The 12,480-nt window shown below is 40.2% G+C and overlaps 1 protein-coding gene across 1 annotated transcript in view; it reads right to left on the reverse strand.

Annotated features, from left to right (window-relative positions):
• Positions 1-12,480, reverse strand: part of LOC149192704 (uncharacterized) — a 153,403-nt gene that overhangs the window by 20,098 nt on the left and 120,825 nt on the right. The window contains exons 5-6 of the mRNA XM_089407059.1: positions 2,558-2,649; positions 2,022-2,125 (exon numbers count right to left, since the gene is read on the reverse strand). Coding sequence (XP_089263185.1) covers positions 2,022-2,125; positions 2,558-2,649 — 196 coding nt within the window. The remainder of the gene's footprint in view (positions 1-2,021; positions 2,126-2,557; positions 2,650-12,480) is intronic.

Consider the following 12,480-nt stretch of genomic DNA (forward strand, 5'->3'; position numbering starts at 1 on the left):
CCTTTTAGATGAGGAATTGTGGATCTTAAGAATTTCTGGATATAAATGTAGCAGATTTCAAATGGGGATCTACTTATATCAGCAAACATGGTATGTGATAAATCTTAAATCTACTATAATGAATCATGATATGTGTGCAAAGATTTTGTTTTTTTTACCATCAAATTGAAGACTTGATATATATGTTGCAGGAAACGTGGTATAGAGGCCCGTTTCCGTATGGAAACGGGTACAAAACGCGGAAACGCGTTTGGTACGGCCGTGAAACGCGTTTCCGGCCGTACTGCCACGTTTCCCGAAATGGAAACGTGGCCAGTACGGCCGGAAACGCGTTTCAGGGCCGTACGACCCACGTTTCCTCATTAACTTGTGTTTTTTTTTTTTTTTTTTTTTTTAATTTACTTTTAGGGTATGTTAGTGACTTCTTGTTGCTTTTAGATGCATGTCTAAAGTTATAAAAGTGAATTTTTTCCCTAGTGTTGATATGCAGTTCATCAGGAGGTTTGAGAGATATGCAGTTCATGGTAATGTTAAATTCTTAAAGTAAAAGTGATATTCTCTTTTATTTTTCATTTTCACTTTTACTTAAATTTTTAACATTACCATGAAATGACTCGGGATGTTTAAGAGTGGTTTCGCCCTCATTGGATTTCATATGGAGAAAGTAGAATTTTAAATCTCACTCAAAATCCAGCAGACTTATTTGTTTTTCAGGATTTCAGGATTGGAGGGATTGCAATGTTTCCATTGGATTTTATCATGTACTAGGGTATGGAACTTGTATTTAATCAAGAGAACCAAGCCCTTTATGTAGGGGAAACTCCCAATAATCAAGATCATGTAGGGTACTAGGGTATGAAACGTGTATTTAATCAAGAGCACTAAGGTCGTTCAACTATGTAGGAGGAGACTCCCAATACAACAATGGTCCTTCTAAAGAATGGGATGTGGATGCAGAAAATCCTGATTTGGATCTCTCTCTTGCAGCCTTATAGTCTTTATTGTACTTGCAACCTCATATATTAATATAAATAAAGGCTGATTTTGAGATTTGGATATATAATAAAGGTTGCTTTTGGATATTCCGATATTTTTATTTTCATTATGTGATCATTCATGAGTAAATGTGATGTACATTAAATCTTAATGTTTAAGTGTAATAAATTATAATGTATCATTTATGTTTTATGATCGCACATATATATATATTTAAATATTTTCAATATATATATATATATATATATATATATATATATATATATTCGCGTTTCCCCATTTCCAAAATTTGGGGAGGTCGCGTTTCGTATCGCTTCCCATTTCGGAAACTCGTACCCGTTTCCCCATTTCGTGCAACTTAGCTTGATATGCTTTCTGTGATGACAATTCTAGAAGTAGAAATCTAATCGATGCAGATTCCAGAATGCTTCCCTCTACCACTTCCCTCCCCACACATCCACAACAACATGATTATTTGATGTGTTGTTGGTTTATATCTTGAAAAAGTTGAAAAAAATAATTTATTTCATACTTTTTAATGCTTGTTGCAGTTTGCATATATATGCTGTCAAACTTTCAAAGTCACTCAGCTTGCAGCGGGCCTCGTCCTTACCCACTATAGGCCCAATCACCTTGTTGCTTGCCACCAGAGTACAATTCTGTGGTTTGCCGATTTGTTCATCGATGTCCTGATGTCCAAACTGTCGATGCCAATGATGATGTTTGCAACATTGTAGGATTTTATGAATAATGAACACAATTTTCTAGAAATAAACAACGGAAATAAGTAAAGACCATAATCCAATATTACATTTACTTTATAACTGAAACCTGCTCACATTTTAAGTTGCCCACTGATTATCTCATGTATTTGTTATATGAAATTTTTTTGGGGATGAAATTAAGGGAAAAAACCTCCCCCCATAATTTGAATAATCATTTTACAAAATAAATAGTGTCACCAATCATCAGAACATCCACCTTTCTACAACCATTCTTTTAAGTATTTTGGAGAAAAGAATTACCTTGTATAATGTGCATGGGAATATTGTAGGGCATCTCAGAAAGCTCTGCCTTCTCATGATCATATTTGACAACAGCTACATTGCCCAAGTCATCCCCAATATACCTGTTCATTTAGTCCTTTAGCTTATAATTATACTAAACTTCACAACACGGTTGCAGTTCTCAAATACAATAAAACTAACCCATGTGGTGAAGATTAATCATTTCCACCAAATTGACCCTACAAATCTATTATTCAAAACATGCATGTTGGCCTATGCTTGAAAAGATGATGCCATGATGTTTCAGGCAACCAACTACAAAAATAAAATGACACATAAAGTCTAAAATCAATATACACAAGAGTAGAGTGAAAGAAGAAAAACTATATATCAAGCAAGACACAAACGACTATTTAGAGCAATTTATTTAGCAACCGAAATGCTATGTATCAAGTAATCAATAAATAAAATACAGCATACACAGTCTGTTGTACATACAGACATAAAATTTGTGGAGTTAGATATTAAGAAAGATAACAATCTAGCTCCCATACATGTAAGAAGTTCCCTGAATAACAGCAAAAGCAGTAATGTTCGTTTCCCACTGGATATAACAGGCCAGTGCCCGTCCATCCAAATCCCATATCTGCCAAGAATCACAGCACTAAAACAAGTTAAACAATTGCCTTCATTAAAAATGCTATCAATGCACCAGCATCTAAAAGGAAAAAACCAAAGGTATTAAACGATAACCGTATGGTGATACATTGTGTCATTTGTAAGAGAGAAGAGAGCTTATTCTTTTAAATTAAAAGAGGTGACAAACATTATCCACACAACTATTTGAAAAAATATGAAGCTTAAAATAAACTAACAAATATTAAAATACCTAATCAACTTATCCCAATTGTGGTCTTTCAGAAATCTGTCCTCAAGTGAAACCTCCTATGTAGAGCTGGATGGGGACCTAAGAACTAGTTCTCCTAGAATTTACCCAAATTTATGCAAAATTTGTCATAGTAGTGACTGTCACTGGAAAATCTAGTAGGCCAAGTGAAAAGCACCTCTGGGCAGATCTAGACATAGTGACAACATGAGATGTCACATCAGCATCCTTTCTCCGGCTATTTAGTGGTAAGTAAACCACAAGGGAGGCTTCCTTGTATATAGATCATCTAAAGGCTATTCACTAAGAAGGGTTCAAGGTGATGAGTAGGTCTAATAATTGGGATAGGGCACTAGCATTTCCTTATATATAGATCATCTAAAGGCTATTCACTAAGAGGGGTCCAAGGCAATGGATAGGTCTAATAATTGGGATAGGGCACTGGCAAAGCCTTGGGGGCTAAATGTCCTTTACCAAAGTTCAAGCACTCTATCCTTAGACCAATTAGAGAGCTATTATAAGTTATGGTTTGATAAACTTTCAAAGATATGGCATGCAATCTCATATAACAGTTGGGGGAAATACCTTACAATGATAAATCAACAAAGGATCAAGACAACATGCAAGTTTTAGGGTTTGCAATCGAGTTTTTATGGCTGAAACATGCATAACACGGCACTATAGCAATGACGTCGGCCTTAGATTTAGGGTTTTGTAATACAATAAATGCTAGATTTTGTTTTTTATCAATTATTTAATGCAATCCCTATTAGAAAGAACAATAACACATCAAGTAGAATTATTTTTTAGAAATATTTCAAGAAACCCTAACCCTAACCCTAGATATCTAGAATTTTAGAAAGAAAAGTTAGATAATACTTATACAAGAGAGAGTTTGATCGCCACCATCTAGACTAGTGCCTTGATCTAAATGGGCAATGAAGTTGCCTAGGGAAAATTCAATGGAAACGACCTTGATAAAGAGGGTGAGAGAGCCAAAGCCTCTTTTTTCAAACCCTAGAGACTTCCTTAAGAGGGAGATTTTAAATTCAAGAAATGCACAATTCAGAGTTCTCTTGAAGAATTCAAAAAAACAATTCTGCATAGCATAAGAAATCAAGATTTCAAGATGAATATAGCAATTTCATACATGGCACATAAAGAAACCCTAATTCACATAAGATAGCATGCAAAATATAGAAGATATCAACAAACTTACAAAATTTCCACAAGGATCTCTTCAATCAATCCCAGGAAACCATCTTAAAGAAAAAATCCTTATTTAAGACCAATTCGCACCATAGAATTACATTGCATCCAAGTAGAAAAGAAGACAAGAGCTAGTGTGCACTTCCAAACAAAGAGAAGTTTGATGATCAATGAGTGACTAATTCTACCCTCTATTTGTATGAGGCTAACTGATGAGCCCCAAAAATGGATAATTATATGGGCTCATTTAGCCTCCTAATTCGACTTAATCCACCATTCTCATTAGTTTATTGCATGTTTTTTATTATATTTATGCTAATAGAGTGAATTGGGTTAGTCATTATGCCAACAAGCCTAATGGGTGCTTTGTGCAGTTTTTTGGTCAATTTTGAGACAAAATCACAGGTTTTAATGAGCACTTGGCAGCCAAATTCATGGAAGAACAAGAGAGAGGATTTGTAGGAAGGTGTCCCCTTCATTTATGGGCCCTTACCTCGAATTCTCCACCATCAGCTCGGAGTTCAAGGGCCACCACATCAATTATCCCAAGGGCAGCCGAGCAAGGGCTAGTAAAGGTGTTGTTAACTACAAGTTTTGGCAGCCGAGTTCCTAAAGTTTAGGAGGGTTATTGGGGTCCTCAATTTGTATAAATAAGAAGGTTTAGGGCCTCATTTCAGTTAGTCACTTTGTAGGCAGAAGTTAGCTAGTTTGTAGTTCGATTTTAGTCATTTTTTAGGCAGTAGATTAGCTCTGCATTTCAGCACACTTTCAAGCTTTCCCTTGTGGACAGTTTTTGATGTAACTATTATTTCTTGCTCAATAAAGATGAATCCAGCTTTGCACCAGCTCTAATCTCTTCCAGGAGGTTGTAGCTCTTAGGGTTGGGCCCAAGCCAAGTGCCCAATACCTCCTTTGTTTACTTTTATGTGTTTTTGCTGCATTCTTAGAATAAAATCTGTTATTTAGATTTAAATCTTGTTTTGTTATTTAGGTTGCTTTTGATGATTAAAATAGCTTTTCATGTTTACATTGATTTGATAGGTTAATAATAGAGAAGATTTTCAGAAAAAGGCTATCAAGCACCTCTGATCTCACCTCTCCCTCAGTGGGACCATCAGTTGGGACCAAGGTGACCTTGCTGCCACCAAAAACACTGTCTTTGCTTCATCATGCAATTATTAGTGTTAGATTCTCATTGGTAGAAGTTGATACAAGTTGTGGTTACATGCTCAGGTTCATGATTGCTTAGTTTGCATAGCTATTTCACATGATTTCGTTGCAAATAAACTTCTGTTCATTTTCCTTGCTGTTATTTAGATCAAATTAGGTTAAAGTAGCTAGGTCCTTGATTTTCCGAATCTTTGTTTGTTCAGTTTGAGAAATAACTTGCAAAGCACCTGTATTACCTCTCTATCTACCTTTCCTCCATTAGATAATCTGCTCCAACCCTTAATCCATGATTCCTACCCTTCATTCGCCATACTTTTCTCCCTTTGCCCTAATTTCTACATTCTTGTGCATCATTGCTCCCTCCATCCTTGAACCGAATCCAATCGCTCCTTAGCCTCATGCGCCAAGTCCTGGACCTCCTCACACCCTTATCTCACCTCCATACCCATTTCTCCACCTTTCTTCCTCCATCAACCCTCCAAAACTCCCTTTCGGAACATCCTGTAGAAAATTATAGAACATCCTGTAGAAAATTCCAGAACATCCTGTAGAACCCCTGCAGACTTCCTGTAGAAGCTCACGAAAGCAGTTTCTTGAGATCCGATCATTGTGAAACTCTCTGGAAGGGTGCTAGGGACCCCTTAGGCCCTCTTCTAACCTTCCCGACCTCCTGCAAGCATTTCCTTTCGCCAATCCACCTCTACACAGTCAAAAACAGTTAAAGCACATGCACAATAATTCTGCCAACTTACTCAAAAATACAAAAAGATGTTTCTTTTCAGATTTCACTTCAGAAGTAGCTTAGTCACATGCATTTTACCTTTCTAAGAGTCAATGGCATTCCTTTCTGTAGCTTTCATCATTTTTCTTGCACCAGTAGGGTTAGTCGGTAAAACTAGGGTTTGCTAGGGTTTGCATTTCCTTTCCGCTTTCAGTTTCTTTCTGCAAGTAGATTAGCCTCCTTTGAGTTAGCTTTCATCCATCAGTTAAAAAGCTTCTTCTAAGAGCTCATAGAAGTTGGCTTAAGCTCCTAGCGGACTTGTGCCAGTTGATCAAGTGACAGCCGCGGCAAGAGCTAGTACTTGTGCATACAGCACCGTCGCTTCCAAATTTGTTACGAACTACCGGGTTGATAAAAGTAAAGAAGGGAGTCCCAAGAGTTGTAGCATTATTGCTACAATACTGGGGCCCACCACTAACCAAGTCTTATTTCACTAATTTTACAAGCAAAAGTCCTAAAAAGTTTACTTGAGAATTCAACTAGGTCAAAGGTCACAAGCAAACCTTAAAATAGCTCTAAAACATAACAAAATGCCAAAAATAACCCACGCATGTGAGAGAAAAATGGTCTTCACCATGACTTTATCTTCTAAAATAGGTAATAAAGCATCAAGGAATTGAGGCAAGGGTCCAAATGCTGCAATATCTAGTAGGCCAAATGCAAAGCCTCATTGGGTAGAGCCAAACCTTATGGCATCAAGAGAAAGGGTTGTCACTATCACCTCAGTGACATTTCTCTTGCTCTTTAGTGGTAATTAACAAGGGAGGCTTCCCTAGATCACTTAAAGGATATTCTAATGCTATGTTGCAAGGTGATGAACAAGAGGTCTATAATATTGGAAATAATACTAGCAAGGCCCAGAATGGCCAAGATGTTCTATACTAGGGTTTAAATACTCTTTGCCTAGACCAAAGATAAGGCTGCTATTAGTTAGAGTTTGATTGATATGCAATAGTAAAGTGCATAATCTCGTGTAGCAGCCAAGGAAAAGACCTTCCAATGATAATCAACACCAAAGGAATAAAGACCTTCCAATAGAGACTAGGATTAGGGTAGGAAATTTATTTTTATGGCTGTTAAGTACACATAAACAGTAAAAAGGTAACATCAGCCCTAAATAGGAGGTATTAACCATGCACTATGCTAGATTTTGCCTTTAAACAATTTATAGATGCAATTCCTAAATTATAAGCCACAAACATAAAACCAAAATTCACCATCAAAGTCATGTGTTGTCATTGTATTTTGCCACAAATTTGTGGAAATGTAATAGTATTTTTCAAAAATGAGAAAATGTAAAATGTGTGGAAGACCAAGGGTCACACATTGAATGTGAAGTGTCATGTAGAAGCTCAAAGGTCTTATATGAATTTGAAAAGTCACATGGGAGCTCAAGAGTCGGAAGGGAGGTGGAGAGTCACCTCATTTGTTATATATACACCCTCATAGCTCAAGCAAAAGGACTTTTCACCTTGTCTTCTCAAGCTAGGCATAGGAGAAAAGACTAGTCTTTTGAGAAGCAAGTAGTGGCTTAATGTTCCACTATTGGAATTAGTGTTGTATCATTGTAATGGTGTATTTGGGCACTTTCACTTCATAATTCGAAGGTCTTGGAGCCAACGACTTTCATGCATATGTTGTGAATGATTGTAAAACTATTCTTTCATTGTTTGCGGTGTATGTTTATGCTTCTACATACTAATGAAAATGAACTATTTCGTTGGATTTAGTATGCATCTTTGAATTGTGTGTCTCTTGCTTTCATGATCGTTATTTCTTTGTGAACTATTTCACAAGATAATTAACGATTCTTTTAGCTATATGTGTGTGTGTCTTTATTGGGATAGTACTATTATTTTTCTCTTAAAGACTCATTTTCTTTCCTTTCCGTGAAATAACCATTATACACTTTGCAATTGAATACATCAAAAGGCTAACTTACTTGTTTATCTCGAAAGTATATACATTCCTTCCGGCAACTACTCAGCACAAATCTGCCCCAGAAACCCCAGCGTCTGCCTATCTGGACTGCGTCAGCCTCTCCTTGCCCAACACTGGCCCTGCGTCAGCCTATATAGGCCTGCATCAACCCCAAGAGGCCTGCATCAACTCTCTGACCCTCTGCATCAGCTACGCTGGCCTCTCTGGTGCTCTGCGTAGCACTTAGTTGCCTCTGCATGGCCCTGCATGAGCACTGGCTGCTCTTGCATCACTACCTCTGGCTGCTCTCCCAGCACTATCTACGCCTCTCTGTCTCTCTATACTTAATGCCCCTCAGCTGCTCTCCGACCACTGATTCCATCTCTCTTAGCAAACCTCGCTCTAGAGAATAGAATCACTGATCATCTGGTGTGTCCTCCAGATGACCCTCAAGCCTCCTCTTATACTTTTCCCTAATCAATGGCTGAGATTAGATATGGCTTGATCCTTGTCTTTTGGACCATTCTAACACATATTCATATTAATACACATTAATATTTTATTTTCCCTAAGTTTAGACTTAAGGCCTCCATTAAAAATATTAATTATTTTAATATCTACTGATCTATTTAGAATCTGCCCAAACCCTTTCTGGCTATTGGAGATCTCATGTGCCCCAACCTCTCCACCAAATTTCGTGGCTATAGCACATCCGATGCTACCCCAAATCAACATTCCCTCTTAGCGAAGACTGTGCTTTAGCAATACTCCTCACTGAGTATTACTCTGATCATCCGACATCGATACCTGTGCTAATGCTAGGCCTTCCTGCCCAACATCCTCTGCACTGCTACATCATGTACTGCTGCCCATGGCTCTGCCACTGCCACTGCTGCATCTGTATGACAACTCCCTCTGTATCCGTGTTGCTGTTGGTCCTTTCTCCCAGCACTGCATCTGCACTACACCTCCTCTCATCATGCTGCATCATGCTACCCACTGCTGCACTACAACTTAATTACTGAGAAGTAATTAACTGATCTCCCAATCTGACCTCCCTGTTGGGCTAGAGACACCCACTGATGTTGAAGCTCCCTCTACCACTGACAAGTCATCCCTCTTTGACCTCTTAGCTGCTGCAACAACTCCCTGCATCTTGCACTGCTGCACACCTCTTTGTGCCATCCTGTACTAGTGCAACACTCCTGTGCTTCTCGCACTGCTGCAGCCTACTAGCCTCATGCTGTCTCAGGACTCCTGCACTGTAGCTCTCTCTGCCACTTCATCCGCATCCGTCTCTACCCGACTCAACTAGTCATGCTGCTCCTCGACGGGGCTCTCGTAGCAAGGTCTAATCCAAGAGGTTGGGTACCTCGAGGATCCTGCCCTTCATCCCCTGTAATCCATCTGACTACATCTCAATGTCTCCCCACTTCCTCTCAAGTGGTGCGTGTTCACTCATGGCACAGACATCGTCTGTCAAAACTTCCTTCTCTGCCCGTGTTGGCGTTGCCTTAATCTCGAAAGACTCTCCCTTACTCTTCTTCCTTAGACACTGGGCCGCATAATGACCCAGGTCCCCATAGTGGAAGGCACTTGATCTTGGAGAGATCCTTCTTCTTCCGCTTTTCCTACTTTCCCTCAGATGCTAGGGCCACGTCTTCCTCCTCCTACTTGACTTTGATCCCCTTGTTGCTGCTACCCATCTTTGACTGTCGTCAGATCTCTTCCTAGCGAAGAGCTGCCCACATCTTGTCCCAAGGTGGAATTGTCCCTCTGCCTAGTATACTCTGGACAAATACCTCCCAGTCTTCCAAGACAACATTCAGGGTTGTCCTCGCCATTAGCTCCTAATCCGGTGTCGCCCCTATAGCATTCAACTGATCTCGGATCTCATTCAGTCCTCCGAGGAAGGTGTCAATCAATTGTCCCTTCTTCATCTGATACGATCTCATCGGATTCTCAAGAAGCATTCTTCTTTGCACAGAAGTATGCTAGTACAGCTTCTTGAGAGCCTCCCACATCTCAAATGTCGTTTCCTTCTCTACTATGTGTGGTACTACATGATCCTTGAACCCATTAAGGATAATGCTCTTGGCCCTCGCCATCGCCTCCTCGTACATGTCATTATCACTGAGGTCGACTGGTACAGCTATTACCTTCAAGGCGAAGTTCTTGACACGATTCTTGTCAAGTATGGATAAAATTTTGGCCTTCCAGACTGCGAAGTTTGATGCTCCGTCCAGTGTATCATGGTCTCTTACTCTGTGTAGTGCCATGATGCTCCTCTACTGCCCTCCTGCAAGTTCTCTGTTTGACTCCTCTTGGTCTCTACTTCTCGTCTAGAAGTTCTCTTTTGGACTCCCTCTGAGTCCTGACTTCCCTCCTGGAAATCCTTCTACCACTTGTCGAGATGCCCCCTACTTTGATCGTCTTGTGCAACGCACCACTAATCCAAGTTCCTCAGCTAAAAACCCTCGGTAGCAACTCCTCTGCCCTTGCTTTGTCAGTTACTATTCTGACTATAGTACCTCATCAGCTCCACTCTGCAATATTCTCGTAGCCTTCTAAACCCCAGCAACCTGAAGGTGAGAGCTCCTAGGCTCTGTGCAATCCCGGCACTGCAACCCGGCCTCCTCAGCCAACTGCGTCAGCCCTCCCAGCTACTGCGTGAGGCTTCTCTTGCCTTCCTTCGCCTCTGCGCTGCCTCTTCCCGGCTCACCCTTGATGATGCAGGCACTGCATCACCCTTCCTTGTTGTTGCTCTGCTAGAAACAGCTTCTGTCACCTCGAGACAGTCGTTTTCTGCTGCTATTGCTCTGCTCGACTGATGTCCTTTAGTCCTCCTGTGATCTACAATCATGCTCTAATATCATGTTGAAGTTTCTAAGTTTACTTAGTTAGAAACCCTCCATGCACTTTATCTTATTTATTCCTACCTACTTGTTATTTTCCTTAACAAGATATTTACAATGTAAATACTGAAAATAAACACTAGTGCATGCTCAACATATTACAGACCAGCAACTAAAAGAAACAAAAACAAACACACCATATGACACCATTATTTTTGGACTAATGTCCCCGGAAAAACCCAATGTGGAAAAACCAGTGCAGCTATCTGAGGATTTTCTTATTAAGCAATATCAGAGTACAATCTGGGTGCCGAAACTGGCCTACCCAACAGAGAATTTCCTTGGCAGTAATATCTCTCAGTTTCTGACAAATCTCCTAGCTGAAACCCCGAATAATCCTTCCGACAGCTACTCAGCACAAATCTGCCCCAAAAACCCCAACGTCTGCCTATCTGGACTGCGTCAGCCTCTCCTTGCCCAGTGTTGGCCCTACGTCAGCCCCAGGAGGCCCTGCGTTAGCTTTCTGACCTCTACGTCAGCGACGCTAGCCTCTCTGGTGCTCTGCGCAGCACTTAGTTGCCTCTCCGTGGCCCTGTGTAAGCATTGGCTGCTCTTGCGTCACTATCTCTGGCTGCTCTCCCAGCACTATCTATGCCTCTCTGTCTCTTTGTACTCAATGCCCCTGAGATGTTCTCCGATCACTGATAGTCTGATTCTATCGCTCTTGGCAAACCCCGCTCTAGAGAATAGAATGACTGATCATCTAGTATGTCCTCCAAGTGACCCTCAAGCCTCCTCTTATACTTTTCTTGTTGACATATCAATGGCCAAGATTAAGTCCCTAATCAACAGCTAAGATTAGATCTGGCTTGATCCTTGTCTTTTGGACCATTCTAACACATATTCAATAAATACACATTAAATTTTATTTTCTCTAAGTTTAAACTTAGGGACTCCGTTAAAAATATTAATTATTTTAATATCTCCTGATCTGTTTAGAATCTACCCAAACCCTTTCTAGGTATTGGAGATCTCATGTGCCCCAACCTCTCCACCAAATTTTGTGGCTAGAGCACATCCGATGCTACCCCAAATCAACAAAAACACTCTTCTCAATTTCCAAATTTGCACATAAAAATTAATAAGCAAAAATAGATTTTTACAAATGAAAAAAATAACTCTAGGCACAAACTATCTCCTCAAGGTTGCTCAAACAAACCAACTCCTCAAGGTTGCTCCAACAAACCAACTCCTCAATGCTGCTCCAAATGTCTGCCCAAGAAGCTCCTCACTCCTACAATGCTTGCCCAAGTCTCCTCATTGTTGCTCCAGAAACAAACTCCACAGCTCCTCACAAACTCTCACTCAAATGCAATGAGATGGCTGTGAGGAAATGAGAGGGGTTGGGTGGGTTTTATAGCGTTTAGGCCCAAATAACCTATAGGCAATTTAGAAATGGGTTTGGGGTCCCCAAAAAGCAAGTTTAAAAAAAAATCGTTGTTTTTTCCTTTTTCGGGCTGCTCTCACCGAGTCGGCCGAGTTGTTAGACAACTCGGCCGGCTCGGTAATAACCCAGACGGCCGAACTGGTTCAAAGGCCGAGTCGACCCAGTGAGGGCATGATTCGAACCAACTCGGCCGAGTCGGTTTCGAGCCG

The sequence above is a fragment of the Pinus tabuliformis genome, chromosome 2_2 (genome assembly GCF_031772625.1).
Source record: "Pinus tabuliformis cultivar Carrire ecotype Pingquan chromosome 2_2, CPIR1, whole genome shotgun sequence".
Taxonomy (NCBI): domain Eukaryota; kingdom Viridiplantae; phylum Streptophyta; class Pinopsida; order Pinales; family Pinaceae; genus Pinus; species Pinus tabuliformis.